This window comes from Lepisosteus platostomus, chromosome 21, assembly GCF_059453375.1.
Source record: "Lepisosteus platostomus isolate fLepPlt1 chromosome 21, fLepPlt1.hap1, whole genome shotgun sequence".
Taxonomy (NCBI): Eukaryota; Metazoa; Chordata; class Actinopteri; order Semionotiformes; family Lepisosteidae; genus Lepisosteus; species Lepisosteus platostomus.
The window spans coordinates 9,033,435-9,050,172 of record NC_142631.1 but is presented as its reverse complement, the minus strand read 5'-3'; the positions used below and the strand labels follow the sequence as shown (position 1 = coordinate 9,050,172).

The 16,738-nt window shown below is 38.7% G+C and overlaps 1 protein-coding gene and 1 non-coding gene across 4 annotated transcripts; one reads left to right on the top strand and one right to left on the bottom strand.

Moving 5' to 3' along the window:
• Positions 1 to 812: 812 nt before the first annotated feature.
• LOC148643980 (uncharacterized) lies at positions 813 to 13,334 on the bottom strand. 3 transcript variants are annotated; one of them, XM_088614617.1, is made up of 11 exons: positions 13,231 to 13,334; positions 12,158 to 12,400; positions 11,933 to 12,051; positions 10,630 to 10,777; positions 9,735 to 9,897; positions 7,692 to 7,899; positions 7,018 to 7,211; positions 3,298 to 3,382; positions 2,589 to 2,786; positions 2,268 to 2,447; positions 813 to 1,128 (listed from the first exon to the last, which is right to left on the bottom strand). In XM_088614617.1, the coding sequence occupies exons 1-10, from the start codon at positions 13,263 to 13,265 to the stop codon at positions 2,317 to 2,319; spliced, it is 1,524 nt and encodes a 507-aa protein (XP_088470743.1). In that variant the 5' UTR covers positions 13,266 to 13,334; the 3' UTR covers positions 813 to 1,128; positions 2,268 to 2,316. The 3 variants fall into 3 exon arrangements, with proteins under 3 accessions (XP_088470743.1, XP_088470744.1, XP_088470742.1); XM_088614618.1 differs by lacking the exon at positions 813 to 1,128 and adding an exon at positions 1,308 to 1,649; XM_088614616.1 differs by lacking the exon at positions 813 to 1,128 and having other exon boundaries at positions 1,695 to 2,447.
• Positions 13,335 to 13,636: 302 nt separating this feature from the next.
• LOC148643979 (U6atac minor spliceosomal RNA) lies at positions 13,637 to 13,764 on the top strand. Its single transcript, XR_015928991.1, has one exon. It is a non-coding gene; the product is annotated as a U6atac minor spliceosomal RNA (small nuclear RNA).
• The last annotated feature ends 2,974 nt before the right edge of the window (positions 13,765 to 16,738 follow it).

Here is a 16,738-nt window from a genome sequence, read left to right as displayed (position 1 = left end):
TTGCATGCACTGTGATAGGTTTCTTTACCAACACTAATACACAGTACAAGGTACAGCATAGCACATGTTCTCAGTGTATTACTGGGAGTGACATTTATATAAGACAGAAATAAAAAAAATTCAGAAAAAAACACTCGTAAAAAAGTGAAAAGAAAGCAGACTTCATGTCATGAACGCAGTCAAAATTAGATTTAAAAACACATCTTAAAGAATTTAAAATATACAAACTGGCTGTAGAATAGCTGAAGAATGCTGGTCATTTTCTTAATTAAAAATAAAGCATTTTTTCTGAAACCGGTTGGGACACACATGGATTAGCCAATCATAATCTTAGCAACTCATGGTAGCATGCTGAAAAGAGAAGAAAAGAAAGGCAACGTTTCACCCGAAGAAGGCTCCACGGCAGAAATGTGCATTTCTTCTCTTCTCAGCATGGGATAAACCCTTACTTGTTCCTTTGCACTCCACGCACGCTGACACAGCTACCTTCTCGAACTACCTATACTTCACTAAGTTTAGAAATGAAACTAACCAGTGTGTTCAGGTTTTAATTTAATTTGGTCCACTGCCAACTAGGACACATTTTCAGATTTGTTTAAAAACATGTTTATTATACTGGTAGCTGAAAATAAAAGACCTTTTAATAATGTTTTAAATAATAAAAACAAAACAAATCTGGAGCAAGGTTGTTTAACAGGAATTCCATATCTACTGCATTCACATCAGTAAAATAATCTTCCAATAAAAGACACACAGGAAAACATGAGGATTTGTAAGTATAAAAATATATAGTACTTTGAAGATAGCCAGCATACAGATATTATAAGTTTATTGGTTAACCTGATTTAATAAAACAATCTATGTATATCGGCAAGACATAGGTTTTTCAGAAAAAAAGTATCCGTCTTAAAGATGAAAGAGGTGTTACACTCGTCCTGCTGCTCCATGGGGTACAGGGGTATGCTCTGCCTTGATTGCAGTGGAGACAGTGATGCAGAGTACTTTGCTTTAGCTTTTTATTGATAACTACATCTCAGTTCTGTGTCACCGTTCCAGCTTCACAGCAGAGCCCTTCCTGCTCCTGGTTTCCAGTTTCCTCGGGTTATACCTGGGAGCTTTTGCCCACAGCTGTACTGCCCAGAGGATTCCAGTGGCTGAGACGGGACTGGAGGTCAACTGTGTAGCAGGACCTGACCTGACCTAGGCAGACGCCAACCCCTCATCAGTACCCAAGGTGCAGTAAGTTGGCTGCTCCCCCAGTCTGTAGCACCTTCAGCGTTGCCCCATTTCCTGGGAGGCAGCGCTGTTTATGACAAGAAGTGTATTTTTCTTTCTTGTGAAAATTGTTTAAATTTGACAATGATGACTTTAGTAGGAAGAGAGGTACTGTGGTGCAGTGGTTTGCATTGCTGCCTTGCAACTCTAGGGTCCTGGGTTCAATTCCTGGGGTGCTATCTGCATAGAGTTTATATGTTCTCTCTGCGTTTGCGTGGGGTTGCTCCAGTTTCTTCCTATAGTCTAAAGACATACTGTTAAATTAACTGGCTTTTGAGAAAACTGGTCCCGGTGTAAGTGAGTGTTTGTTTGTGTTTGTGTCTGCTCTGCAATGGATCTGCATCCTGTCCAGGCAAACATTGCTCCCCGCCACCCTATAAAGCAATTAAAAAATGGATCTATCTATTTGAGTGTATTACTATAAAAACAGACTAATGTTAAAAGGTTAAAGAGGGTTAAAATCCCAAGAGATACAATGTATTTTGCCAAACAAAATGTGATTATAAATCAGACTAGCTTGCTTGAGTTTGAGGTAAAGAAAATATTGTTTGAATTTCTGTTTGAATAAACTATCAGAGAATATACAAAGAAATCATATATCTCTAGAATATTACCATAGACAGAGAATAGAAATTTGAGAAGCAGTACTGATGCACTGTGAAATTACTGCATGTAATTACTGTTGCACTGGCACACCTGTAATGGCAGAATGGCACTTTCTTTGTCACTATTGCTTTAATGCATTTAAACCACTAAGTGATCCAGGAAAGCAAAGCCTGTGAATATACATTTTTCTTTCATAAATATTTCACTATACAGGTCTCACTAGTATATAATTTAAATCAGGATAGAACATTAAGCACTTGCACAGTAAGTATGTACCAGGAAGCCCCTGTCCTTATTTAGTGGTTAAAGAAAGTGTTACAAAGATGCTACACAGTCTTTTAGAAAAACCAAGTATTCTAACCCATATATCAATCATACCCACCTACCCATAAAGTGTGGATATTATGATTTCTCCTAAAAGAAACCCTCTCAGCCTCATGTACTCTTCTTGTGTTTTTCCTGTGAGTCCTGACTGCTTTCCTGGAGCAGAGGTGTCGATTCCTCACTGGACATCTTCCAGTAGCCTGTCTGTGTCACGCAAAAGGTTAACAGGAACAGGAGCGATGCTTTAAAACAGAAAAGTAGATTATAGTACTGAGATATTTCTGAATTCAATCAGAATGGTCAGCATTTTTCCTATAGGCTTACTAGGTGGGGATACAGCTATATCAAAATTTACATAACAGTTTGTACGATGTAATTTGTACCTGCCACATAAGTTCCAGGGTAAAGGAGAAGCAGAGCAATACGCAAATTGTAAAGTTTGGCCAGTAAGGGCACCAGCAGCGGGGCATTTCCTCCAATGTTGGTGATAATGAAAAGGTAGAAAGCCACAGAAGAAGTGCGAACTGCAGAAGGAACTAGCTCCACCAATATGGCTAAAGAAACACCAACCCACATCTCACCTGCAAACAAAATAGGATAATTATTTATTTCCTTCACCAACACCTTCATCTGAGTCAACTTCAGCATTCCACACAATAAAAGGACTTTAAAGAAGGAACAAAATGTAAATACTCTAAGTAAAACATCCTGTACATCATTTGGGGATCAATGGAACCTACTAACCCAGAGCTATCTCACAAATATCTAAAAAAAATTGTTGAGTTGTGTGCACTGTTTTTAATCATACAACTATGAACAGAACTCTTTTTTGAAGTCTAAATCAAGATTAATTAAAAATGAATTACCCAAAGGTGGAAACATATACACTACCACTTTTTTTTGCTGTATAGACTCAGACAATGAAACATTTTCTTAGTCTCACTACCCTGTTACTCAGCATCTGGTTGTTACTAATTAAGCAGTGAGTTTAAACATCAGGGTCCATCAGACCTGAGTTGAATGAGCAAGCAGGGTTCCTGCAATTGGATTTTTTAATATTTTTTTTAATGTGGAAAATGTTGAGTAGTTTACCTATGATGTTAGCTGGAATGAGCAAGAGGAAGCAATATGGAGGGGGGAGAATTAGAACCCCAATCAAGAAAGGAGCTGCCAAAATCTGGAAATATATTAACACAACACATTTAATTACTTGGATAAATTCACTAATGAACAACTCACTTCAAATACCCCTCTATACTATACTGCTTAAAACAGTATACAAAACCTAAAACCTTCATCTAGTTGGACTTAATACTCCAAATGTATTTGCATTTATCAATAGTTTTTTTAGAAAACATGTTAAAATAATAAGCAAATAGTAACTTTTTTATTTAATAAGAAGTATAAGCTGTGAATATTTTTAGCAAGTGGGCTATTATGCTAACATAGTTCAGGTGGGTAGCTGCGTCAGCATGCGTAGGCTGGAAAGGAACAAGTAATAGGTTTATTCCATGAGGATAAGAGAAGAAATAAAACACGACGTTTTGACCGTGGAGCTTTCTTCAGGTGTGAGAAAGACAGGGCAGTAAGCAAAGGTTATGTAGCATATGAAAACAAAAGCTGGGAGAGAGGAGGGGCAGGAGGCAAGAGCAGGGGACAGACAGAGTTGCCTATCAGGTAGTGTGAAGTCAGAAGAGGTGTGAAATGAAACCAACAATGAATAGAGAGAATTTACAAGAACATTTGTCTGTCATTGAGAGAGAGGGAAAGGTGTGATCCTAGCTGCAGTATAATTTTAGTTAATGTAGTCTTTCTGATGTGGGAGTTAGGAAAACCATCTTTGAGAACACAGACGGAGAAATTAGTGTGATCATGGCCGACAGGGGTGAAATTAGAAACAACAGGCTTGGAGAAATCTTTAATCTTCACAGCCTTAACATGTTCTCTGAAACGGTCTCCTTCCTGTTTCCCCAATGTAGATGGCTGGGCATTTACTGCAAGAGATACAGTAAATAAGGTTGCTGGAGGTACAGGATGTCATCTGAGTGATCCGGAATTGTCCCGAGGGGCCTTGAATGAGTGTGGTGTTAGATACGTACTTGCAGGTGATACAGCGAGCTCTGTTGCAAGGGAAAGTGCCTGGTGTGGATGGTTGCTGAGGGCAGTCAAGGAAGCTGTGAACAAGAAGGTTACGCAGATTAGGTGGTTAACGATATGAGATGATGGGGTGGTGAGAAAAGAGGGCCCCAATGGAGGGATCATCCTGTAGGATGGAAAAGTTGTCGTTGATAATCCTGGGGATAGAAAGTGTGTTGGGGTGGTAGGGAAGCACCAAAGGAATACGGTTGTTATGGAGGGAGTTCCTGCTCGAGTTGAGGTCTGAGGGGTATTTTTGGCTCAGGCAAGGGCCCTGTCAATAACACTGTTAGGGTATCCTATGTTGATGGGGAAAAAAAGTACATTTTGAGAGCTTGGTTCTGGAAATCGATGTTGTCGCTGCAGAGTTGTCGTAGCCAAAGGAACTGTGAAAAAGGGAGAGAGTTTTTAGTGTGTTTGGGGTGAAATGAGCTATACAGGAGACAGCTGTGTGAAACAGTGGGTTTGTAATAGACAGAAGTAGAGAGTCGGGGGTAGTTAATGGAGAAGTTGATGTCTAGAAACGGAAGACTAGTGGAAAATATGTTAACTGTATATTTGAGGGACTGATGGAAGTTGGTGAAATGATGCAGAAAGTGGTCAAGCTGGTTGTTAGAAGTTGTTGATAAAAACCTTTTTTATCAACAGATTAGTGGAGTCGCCATGGGCACCAGAATGGGACCCTGCTATGCCAATATTTTTGTTGGCTGGGTAGAAGAATGCTTTTTCGCTTCCTACACTGGCTTTGTCTCTGACTTCTACAAGCAATACATTGATGACTGTGTTGGTGCTGCCACATGCTCTGATGCTTTTGTATCTCTTGCCTGAGGGCAGTGGGGTGAAGACCTCAATTACCCTCATGGGTAATTGTCCTCAGTGATGGCAAGAATTCTACCACGGCAGCGGTCCTACTAGAGCTGTTTAATCTCAGTGAGACCACAGCCGATGATCTTCTGGGCCACATTCACCATAGTACCTTTCTTTCTCGAGAAGAGGTGATCCCGTTGGTGAGGATGCTCTCAATGGTGCAGCGGTAGAAGTTCACCAACACAGGTACTGGCATCCCCCCATCGTTTGAGGCACCTCAAGAAATAAAGGCGTTGCTGAGCCTTCTTCAAGATAGAGTCCATGTGCCAGTCCAGGTTAGATCATTAGAATTGTGAATTCCAAAAAACCTAAAGCTGGTAACTGTTTCCACTTCTGTTCCATCAATACTGAGTGGGCTGTGAGTGTGTGGCCTGTGTCTCTGAAAGTCCACTATTAGCTCTTTTGTTTTATTTACATTCAAGTGCAGGTTATTGCTATGACACCACCTAAGCAGCTGTACGACTTCATCCCTGTAAGTGGACTCATCATCATCGCTGATCAGGCCTATTATAGTGGTGTCATCTGTAAACTTAATGATACGGTTGTTGCTGTGTCTTGCTGTGCAGTCGTGAGTGAACAGGGAGTACAACCTTGGAATCAAACAGCAGCCTTGTGGGGTTCCAGTTCTCAGGGTGAAGGATGTTGATGTTTTATTACCTTTCTGCACCACCTGTGGTATCTCGATTAGGAAGTCCAGCAGCCAGTTGCAGACAGACTTGCACAGACCTAATCCCCTGAGCTTTGTCACCAGTTGACTGGGTATGATGGAATTGAATGCTGAACTGTAGTCCACAAACAGCATTCTCACATACGAGCTCTTAGTGTCCAGGTGTTGCAAGGCTGTATGTAGAGCCAGGGAGACCGCATCATCAACTGATATGTTGTTCTGGAAGGCGAACTGCAAGGGGTCCAGGGACTCTGTGATGCAGGAGTTGATGTGTGACAACACCAGCTTCTCCAGGCATTTCATCACCACAGATGTTAATTCTACTGGGTGGTAATCGTTCAGGCACGTCACTTTTGCCTTTTTCGGGAGTCGAACAATAGTGGGTTTTTTTAAGCAGGTGGGGACAATGGACTGTGACAGGGAGGAGTTAAAGATGTCCGAGAGACATCAAGAGCGCTGTATCACCTGCAAGTACATATCTAACACCACACTCATTCAAGGCCCCTCGGGACAATTCCGGATCACTCAGATGACATCCTGTACCTCCAGCAACCTTATTTACTGTATCTCTTGCAGTAAATGCCCAGCCATCTACATTGGGGAAACAGGAAGGAGACTCGGAGACTGTTTCAGAGAACATGTTAGGGCTATGAAGATTAAAGATCTTCCAAATCAGAAAGACTACAGAAACTAAAATTATCCTGCAGCTAGGATCACACCTTTCCCCCTCTCTCAATGACAGACAAATTTTCTTCTAAATTCTCTCTATTCATTGTTGGTTTCATTTCACACCTCTCTTCACCTATCCTGACTTCACAATACCTGATTGGCCACTCTGTCTGTCCCCTGCTCCCGCCTCCCACCCCTCCTCTCTCCCAGCTTTTGTTCTCCTATGCTACATTAGCTTTGCTTACTGCCCTGTCTTTCTCACACCTGAAGACGACTCCACGGCCAAAATGTTGTGTTTTCTCTCTTCTATTTTCAGCATGGAATAAACGTGTTATGTTAACATTACTGTAATTCACTGGCATGTTAACTTGAGTTCTGATATTTGTACATTAACTCAAATGTGTGACAAGAAAAAATCTCTGAGTTTCAGAAAACGTTTTTCTTTAAGGCAATAGCTTACAAAAAAGATTTACCTGACTGACAACCAAAACCCATATTCTGGCAGTAAGTCCTCTCTTCCTTACAACTCGGTCAGAAATGAATCCACCAAACATAACACCGAAACTCCCTCCAACCAATGGTATCCATGACAACCAACGCCCAATATCCTCATTAGGAAAATAGAGGTTAAAGTAGTTTTGGGCATTGTAGGCCCACACATAGCCACCTGGGGAAGAAAAAAAGTCTGTTGTTTCCTTAAAATACAGCCACAAGCAATCTGTGAAACAATCTTTTTTCAAACCCCACACTCCTCTACGATGAGGTACACAACTCCAGTCAAGAAACACTGCAATGCAGCAGGTCTGACATGTGTGAAGGCCTCCAAAACTATAATCAAATATATCAATTAAGTGGTTTGTGTACAATTCCAGGATAGGAATTGTGCACCCCTGCTCTAATAACTCTCTCTACCATGCCCAGCCACCTCTTACCTCATTGTTATTTTCATTCTTTCTGTGTGTTTTCTCCCACCAGTATTCATTCACCTCTTCCAATCCAATCTCTCCTCTTGCTCCCCTACACCACTTCTGCCTCCTCCTGTTCCCACTGGCAACCTCTTTCTCAGCTTATCTTGAGTTTAAAGGTTTAGCAAAATGGTGACATTTGTTGTAATAAAGATAAAATAAAATCAGAAACTGCAATATACCCGCATTCCTGACAGAGCCGGCCAGGCAGAGGAGCAGCAGAGAAAGGCTGCAGAATGGCTGCAGTATAGGGGTCAGTCGCTGATACAAGGATAAGCTGCTTCCATCTCGTACTCCCTGCTTATGCGGAGGCTCTTTCACTGATACGAACACCAGCAGGCTCAGTACAAACCCTGGGAACCCACAAACCAAGAAGGCAAAGCGCCATCCCTAGAACAGAAGAAGTGCAATGTCAGTATATCTTGGAAAATGGTAAATCTAATCAGGAACACCACAGGCAAGAAAATCTGCAGAAGCTTTTCTTTTAATATTTTCCACTCTCAAGCATCATGGCAAGACCTATATCACCAGCAGCTACAACGCCCTGCAACTCACAACTGGCAACTCACTGAAGCTAAGGTCAGTGCTTAGATGGGAGACCTCCTGGAAAAACTAAGATTGCTGCTGGGAGAGGTGTCAGCAGGACCAGTAGGGGGCTCTCACCCTGCGGTCTGTGTGGGTCCTAATGTCCCTGTCACTATAATGGGGCACTATACTGTACAAAGGTGCCGTCCTTTGGCTGAGATGTAAAACCAAGGTCCTGACTGTGGTAATTAAAAAGTGTAGGGGTGTCACCGTGGTGTCCTGGCCAAATTTCCCATTGGCCTTTACCAGTCATGGCCTCTAATAATCCCTATCTACAGTATGAAATGGCTTCATACCTTTGTTCTCTTCCCCACTGATAGCTGATGTGTGGCGAGTGGACTAGCGCACTATCGCTGCCGTCGCATCATTAAGGTGGGGCTGCACATTGGTGGTGGAGAGGAGTCCCCATTACCTGTAGAGCGCTTTGAGTGGAGTGTGGAGTAATAATTGGAGTGGAGTAATAATTCCTGACACCAGAAAAGGGTGTCAGGACTTATTACTTATCCCTGTCACAAAAAGATTCAAAATGAAAACCTCTTTAAAGATAGAAACCATTAAATGATTTTCTTAGTTTTTGACAGAATACTCAAAAGATTCAAAAGCTGAGTTTTTCAATTTTTTTAGATACAGTATGTATGTGTAGTGGATGCAATGGGTCTCTGGTCAGACAGAATTTAGTTGATTGAACAGACATACAGTACAGCACATACAATATTAAAGAAGAGAAAAATACAAATTTAAATGAGAAGACAAGAAAAACACAATCACATGCAAATGTAAACATTAACCTTACATTTGGCAAACAGAATTGTAAAATAGATGCTCACAGGAGGATAAAGTCAGAAGGGGAAGAGCTCAGTTTGTATAACAGAGGGAAAGAAACGAAGGATAAAGCAGATGGTTCTTGAAAGGGGCGATTTAAAGACATTGACAAGTTACTGATAATAATTATAATAATAATTGCTTACACTTATATAGCGCTTTTCTGGACACTCCACTCAAAGCGCTTTACAGGTAATGGGGACTCCCCTCCACCACCACCAATGTGCAGCATCCACCTGGATGATGCGACGGCAGCCATAGTGCGCCAGAACGCTCACCACACATCAGCTATCAGTGGGGAGGAGAGCAGAGTAATGTAGCCAATTCATAGAGGGGGATTATTAGGAGGCCATGATTAGTAAGGGCCAATTGGAAATTTGGCCAGGACACCGGGGTTACACCCCTACTCTTTTCGAGAAGCGCCCTGGGATTTTTAATGACCACAGAGAGTCAGGACCTCGGTTTTACGTCTCATCCGAAGGACGGCGCCTGTTTGCAGTATAGTGTCCCCGTCACTATACTGGGGCATTAGGACCCACATGGACCGCAGGGTGAGCGCCCCCCGCTGGCCCCACTAACACCTCTTCCAGCAGCAACCTTAGTTTTTCCCAGGAGGTCTCCTATCCAGGTACTGACCAGGCTCACACCTGCTTAGCTTCAGTGGGTTGCCAGTTGTGAGTTGCAGGGTGATATGGCTGCTGGCTTATGTTCATTCATTTAATTTTTAAATGAAGAACATTAGTAACAGAACAGGAGAGAATCTACATCAGAATGACAATCATATCCCATAACATTATTTGGGAAGATCAGAATCTTACCAGTCCCAGAATGTCGGCTCTAGTGATGTAGTTTCCAACTGCGAATGCAAGGCTGTATCCAATGTAGATCCCCCAGTTATAAAAACCCATTGCTGAACCCCTTGCAGACTCAGGGAAATAATCTGTGATCAAGCTGGTAGCAAAAGGGGTGCAGCCAGCTTCCCTAAACACAGAGCATCCCAAAAGGCAAATATACCATGTAAACAACTTCATGAAAAAAATAAATGATTAAAATGAAGCCTAAAGCCTGATATTAATTTTTAAGATGTGCACTCTTAAACCACATGGGAATAAAACACCAAAAACCTGAGCAAACCAATAATTTGAGTTAATTCCTATTTCCTAATAGTGGCGTTTTAGTGGTTCTATATTTTTAAAACATTTTTCAATGTCTTTTATCATAATGTAATATTTCACACCTTTAAAAATCTTTAAAAATGAGGGCAATTTCTTTTTACTACTATTAATTTCTAACATTGTAGCATTTGTTTTTGAGTTGCAGCTGGCAGGCTTTATAGTGCTTGAAGCAACAGCAACTGCATCTCATTGACAAAATATTTTTCTGTCTTTTCAAATGGGTATAAACAAATGATCTGACTTAACACCTGATTTGTAAGTGAGAAGTGAGGGCTAATGTAGGAATAAAATAAAGCTGTTTTGGGAAGCTGTTTACCATGAAATCTGTACTAGTAAGAGTGATGGTGAGAGCTCTTTATGTTTTATGTCTGCATAAACAACCGACATTACCCCCAAGGACAAGATGAACAGAGGGTTTTCATTATGCAAGGGGTAGGTTAGCCGATTCCTACAGGCATTGAAATGTCAGTGTGTTATTTTACCCTTCATTTCCATCAGACTAACCTTAACTATATGAATGTTGACAAAACATAATTACCCAATTCCCTGTCCAAATCGTAAAACCAAGAGATGCCAATATTCTGTGACAAACCCCATCAGGAAAGTCATGAGACTCCAGAACAGCAGACTTAAAGCCAAGAGATTCTTTCGATTGGCAGAATCAGCTAAGAATCCAATAAAAAACCCTGTGTGAATGAGAAACATAATGTCATTTGAATGGTGCCTGCAATACATATTCTGTTCATTAGGAAACAAAGTTTACCAAATACTTCAAACTGAATGTTATACAAAAACTAACATTGCTACACTATCCTACTTTCCATCCTGCTACAGTATGTGCTTAATGGACCCTGTATAACTATTACAAATCCTTCCTAAATTGTAACTTACATTTTCTGTCTTAGAGCATTATTTGAAAACAAATAACCCCTTACCGAAATAAGGAGCATAAGTATTTTGAATAAAATTGTGCGCACTTTATGTAAAATCAAGTCAATCAACAAATTAAACCAAACAAACAATATAATTACAATGCATGTCTTTCAAATACCAAGAGATGGTATCTAAAACAATAGTGGCTCCATGTAAAATACATGGGTTAATCTCCCTTTAGCTTCAAAAGGATTACTTACAAACCCCCTCTAAGCCTTTTCCCAAAAGAAAAATAAAGAATGAGGTCAGACATTCCCTCTAGGAAAAGAAATTGGTTGAAGGCACTGCTAATCTAGTTCAGTGCTCTTAATCTGCTTTGAAAATGTGTAGATTCATATTTGGTGCAATTCATTTCAAACATAATGAGCATCAACTATCTTATAAATCTATTTTTACATTAGTAAATACATTTACATATGTACTTGGGATAACACCATGAAAAAAGAAATACAAAACTATCAAAGTATAAAAAGTTTCTTTCTGCTAAAAGTGAAATTTTGTTTTAGTAAAGTGAAGATAATTTTTTCACAGTTAGAAAGCTTGGCTTCAGTCTTGCACAGATAAGAAGTGAATTAGATTAGTGCTCAATTCAGCATTCAGTGAAAACTGGCAATGCTGAAATGATAGGCAAATGTGAATTTTTGATTAAATATATTAATATGAGACCACAGAAAAACTAACTTTAAGATCAAAGCAGGTAGTGAGAGAGATACTCAAGGCCTGTGTTCTTTGCTGAAAAAGCTTTTGAGACAGCTTCTTCTGCAAAACTATCACGTTTTACCGCCTACTGATTTGGCTATTTATAAACTAAAAAAAAACAACATTAAATTTCCTATGTGCTTTGTGGCATACACACACTGAAAAGTTGGTAAAGGAATAGGGTGTTCAACCCAGAGGCTTATACTAACCCATAAATGTATAGATGAGGATAAAAATAGGCCCAGCCATAATCTGGTATTCCCATCCATTGCCATTGTAGTCCCACTTACAATATGGAGTCCTATTTGAGTTCAACAAGGAGCCACATCTGAGAAAATGGATAAAAACAGGAAATCAAGAAATAAGACAACAAGCGTCTTGCATCTGGTAAATAGTATGTCCTTCGACATGCAGATGTAAGTGAGAAATCTTACTTCTTCTCAGTGCTGGCATTGTTGCATGACTCCGGTCCAGGCAGCACAGTTTGGTTGGGCAAACAGCTCTTGTCCCCAAAACGAATCTCCTGTGTCAAAGGTAGGATGACTACGGCCAGAATGTAGCGATCTAGCTGATTCAGCAAATATGTAGCCAACAACAAACATAACACATAGACAGGATATCCTCCGATTTTGCAGAAATCCAGCATGGCCAAAGCATGAGATACACTGAGGCAATCCCTTTAATAACAAACATACATTAAAGATGTGGCATTAAAAGAACTGATTCAGTTTTAGCATGTTGAACAAAGTTCATGATACGATTGTTTTAAAAAAAAGTTTTACATTTTTACATCATCACGTGGTAGAAAATAATTCTAATTTTAAATCAAAATGCATCATTAACGTCACTGGAATCATTGAATAAAACAAATATAAGGTCCACACATGAAAAAGAATCGGTTACTTTAGCAATATATAAATTAATAGTTTTTGTTTAAATTGAGTACATAACAATATTTTATGATATTTAGATTATTTTACACACACCCAATACGTTGTGCATCCGATTTCTGTAAAGTAATACATTCTACACTCTGTATAACTGCGCAAATTCATTTTAAAACTAAAATTATGTAATCCCTTAACCGACGTCAAAACAACAATCTCAAAAGTAATCAGGTATAACTATCTTATTTTCTAATTTGATTTAACTAAAAAACTAAACAATACCTATAACACAGCCCATCTTATAAAAATACAAGTGAAAGTAACACGAATCCAAATTACAATCGTAGTTTTTCGTCCCATTGTCAAGGTACTATATTTAGCAAAATAAGGCCATACTTGACTTGACTGCGGTACGAATAAACATGTTAACTGAAACGTTTAGATAAAATATTCTAATCGTTCTACCACCTACTGATTTGGCTATTTACAAACACCTATATACCAAAACGTACGATGCCGCAGTCATCCCCTTAAACATCAGTACTCATATACCTTTTACCTTTAAATTACAGACATGCATAAAAGCTAGAACATTCAAGTGTTTCATGGACATTACTTACAAAGACAAATAAAATAACTTTATGTACCTAAACATATATACACCATCACCTAAACACGTTTGCTTTCTTTCCAGCCTTTTACAAAGTCGCAGTACTTCCTGGAAGATGTGCGCAAAATCCACAACAAAATCTGTACGATGATTGGTCGATAGGCGTGTAATATGCAAATGTAAAGTAACTCAGTTAGTGTTACGAAAGAAGTAATATAAAATGCTGTTTTATTTAATAAGAGATAAATGATAAATTCACATTTATACAAGTAAAGTGAGAAATCTATTTTCTAACAACTGTGGATAGTATATATGTAAACATAAAAGTATGAAGATGGTGAGAAACCACTCTCCCTAGCCTTAGAGAATACATCATTTCTAACCTATATATAGAAGCTTGTGAAATTAGACATAACGTGTTGTATGAAAGGAGAGAAGGTTAGCACTCCCCTTGACAAGGATGGAAGAGGTCCTAGTGGCCTACAACACACATACGGTTAAGGCACTGCCACCTACTTCGTGGCATCTCTAACCATGTTTTTGTTTATCATAAACAGTATTAGTCATTTTGACATAAAAAATAACGCATGGATTGTATTGTCACTAGACATTTTTTTAGATTTAACCACCAAAAGCAAGAGATTTCTACTGTATATGTAAGACATTTTTTACTGTGCACTGTACATAAAAAGATGGACATTGGGGTTGAACGTACTACAAAACACCATGCCACTTTTGCTCTGGAAAATAAACTGCATTTAAAAAATGTGAATACAAACTCCAATCATTTGCAATATACCTTCTATACTTCTTCATCCCACGATGTGAAAGTAGGACAATGAATTTATACAGTTACAGATTCGATACAAACATACATTTTTTTAAATTTCACATTCACAACCAAATTATTTAAAGACATAATTTTTCCTTGACAAATTAGACAAACCCTATCTGTTCAGGGACATGGAAACAGAAAGCTAATTAATATTTAAGCAACAGAAATTACACTGGGCTACCAAATCAGAATGGTAGCCCATTCCTGTAATTTTAGAATGAATTATGTCCGTGTTTAGTTACAGTATGTGATTATTATGTAAATATACAGTATGCAGTTTTCATTCTCATGTATGGATTATGCTTGGCCATATCAATATTTTACTTTTTTATTGTGATCCAAAAATATTAACTTCTTTTGTTTCTCATTATAATTAGCATAATTATGCTAATTATAATTCGCATCAGCTGTTGCACAAATAGTTACCTCTAAAAAAAGCATTTGAGCGGCATACCAACTGACCTATTGGTGAATTTTTCTGGTGTCTTTTGCATCTAAATAAAATATGGCATTTTGAATCTTCGTTGAATGTTTGTTCTTTTAAAGTAATCTGTCCATGTCATATGGAAGGAATTAATTTATTAAAGTTCTGTTCAAAGGTTTTCAAGATCATTTAAAATATAGTATAATTATTGTCTGACGTATTTGTATATTACTGTTGCTTTTTACAGATTCAATAACTTTGCAGCAAATCTAAGCAATTTGATTTGCTTACTGAGAATGACGTGTAAGTCACACTACAACCACCAGAGAGCAGTCATGCTCCATTGAACCAACACACCATCTGCTCTATATAAATGAGGCAGATTTCTACTCTGGTCTTTTTCCTATCCAAACAATTCCTTGGCAAAGGGCACAGTGTGAAAGCTTTAAAAGCAGTGCTGTATGCAAAGAAGAAAAGAGGGTTCATTAAAAGTATTTTCTGGGCAACTGGTATGCTATAAAAGTACTTTGTTTTCTTTGTTAATTCAACCCTTTCTTCACAACACCTGTCTATCTCTGCATTTAGAGGTTACAATATATTTTGAAAACATTTGAACAAATAATAATACATTTCCTTCACTGTCCTCCTTTTAAATACGCATTAGTGTAAGAATTTAGCTCTAAAATTACAGGAAGAACCAAAAGAAAAAAAGAAAAACAATTCAACACCCTCTGTTCTTTGGTGTATAACTTGCTACAGTTACAGTGTTTCTGAGAAATAACACTGCAGCCATTATTTGTCTTCATATCCTCTAACTACTGTACATTTCATCTTTCTGGCACAGACATCCAAATCACCAGCTGATTGCAAAAGCAGATAGAGGGAATTCTCATGGAAAAATACACCGGATCCCATCACTGCCATAAAGCCAGGGACATGTCAAAATATCAAAGCTTTTGTATAGTATGTGCCTGCTTCCAAAATAACCCGTCAGTGCCTATTGAATATCAGATGGACCTTATACAACACTACAGCTCTGATTTAAACAAAGTCGCATGTTTAAGACCATTTCAAACATTCATTACAGTACACAAACGTTCTGTTTTACCCCCCAACACCACAGAGATACATACTGTACCTTCTTTAAGTACTGAGCATTGTGAAGAACCATATAGATAGAAATATGAAGGTCATATATATATATATTTATGCCTTAATATGCAAACAAGAAAACATTAAAGTCTGTAATTGTATAAACTTGTATTGACACTGCATAAATGAGATTACCCCCACATACTTCAATAAGAACAATTGGATTGCATTGTATCTATAACTGGTTTGCTACAAAATGTAGCTATGGTCTGTTTACTGGAGCTGGTGAATATAAGATATGAACATGAATATTAAAATGTAGAACATTGTTAAAATTATACGGTTTTATTGTGAGATGAACAGATCACACATCTGCAGACATGATCTTTGTGATGAAAGGATGCCACTGCTGTGTGACACTCTTACCTCATTACTAAACACCAGTAATAAGGTTTGAATATATGCTACAATAAATCTGTGGCATCTTTCTGAGTACTGTTTCAGAATTTAATTGATACAGCAAGGAAACAGAGTTTTTTTAAACAGATTTTTAGTAATGTTTAATTTGCCATTATGTGCAGTATTATATATAGTAATTTGTAATTGATTGTTCATTTACAGAAATGTATACCAGTTTACTACTACGCACTTGGTACTACATAGACTGGGCTGCCCAGTGGTGAAGGGCAACTCAAAGGTTCCCAACTCAAGTGCCAGCTGCATCACTGACTAAATGTGGGCTATCCTGCTCAAGCTCAAACTTTATGATGAGATCCTGTTGTAAATGATTCTGTAATAACATGTGTTGTACTGTTTAAAATGAGTCAACTGCAAATGAGATAATGGAGCTAATGGTGCACGATGAGGTGAGTGCAACACTGCTACAATTGGAGAAGGCCCATCTCATTGAGGCCTGTCAGTATTTAAAAGGCTCAGAACAAGGTGATGGGGACTTTGCCTAAAAATAAAAACGTACTCTAGTTAGGATGGCTAAGGAAATCCATTGGAAGAGATGAAGGGTAGTCAGGAGGATTGTGATATCTGTGACTGTCTTAAAGACATCCTGTCCTTCATTGGAGAAATAAGGCAAAGTGCCTCAAATTTAAAATAATCTCAGGATGAACTACCATTATGGATGATCTAAAAGAGAAATAGCTCCAACTCCAG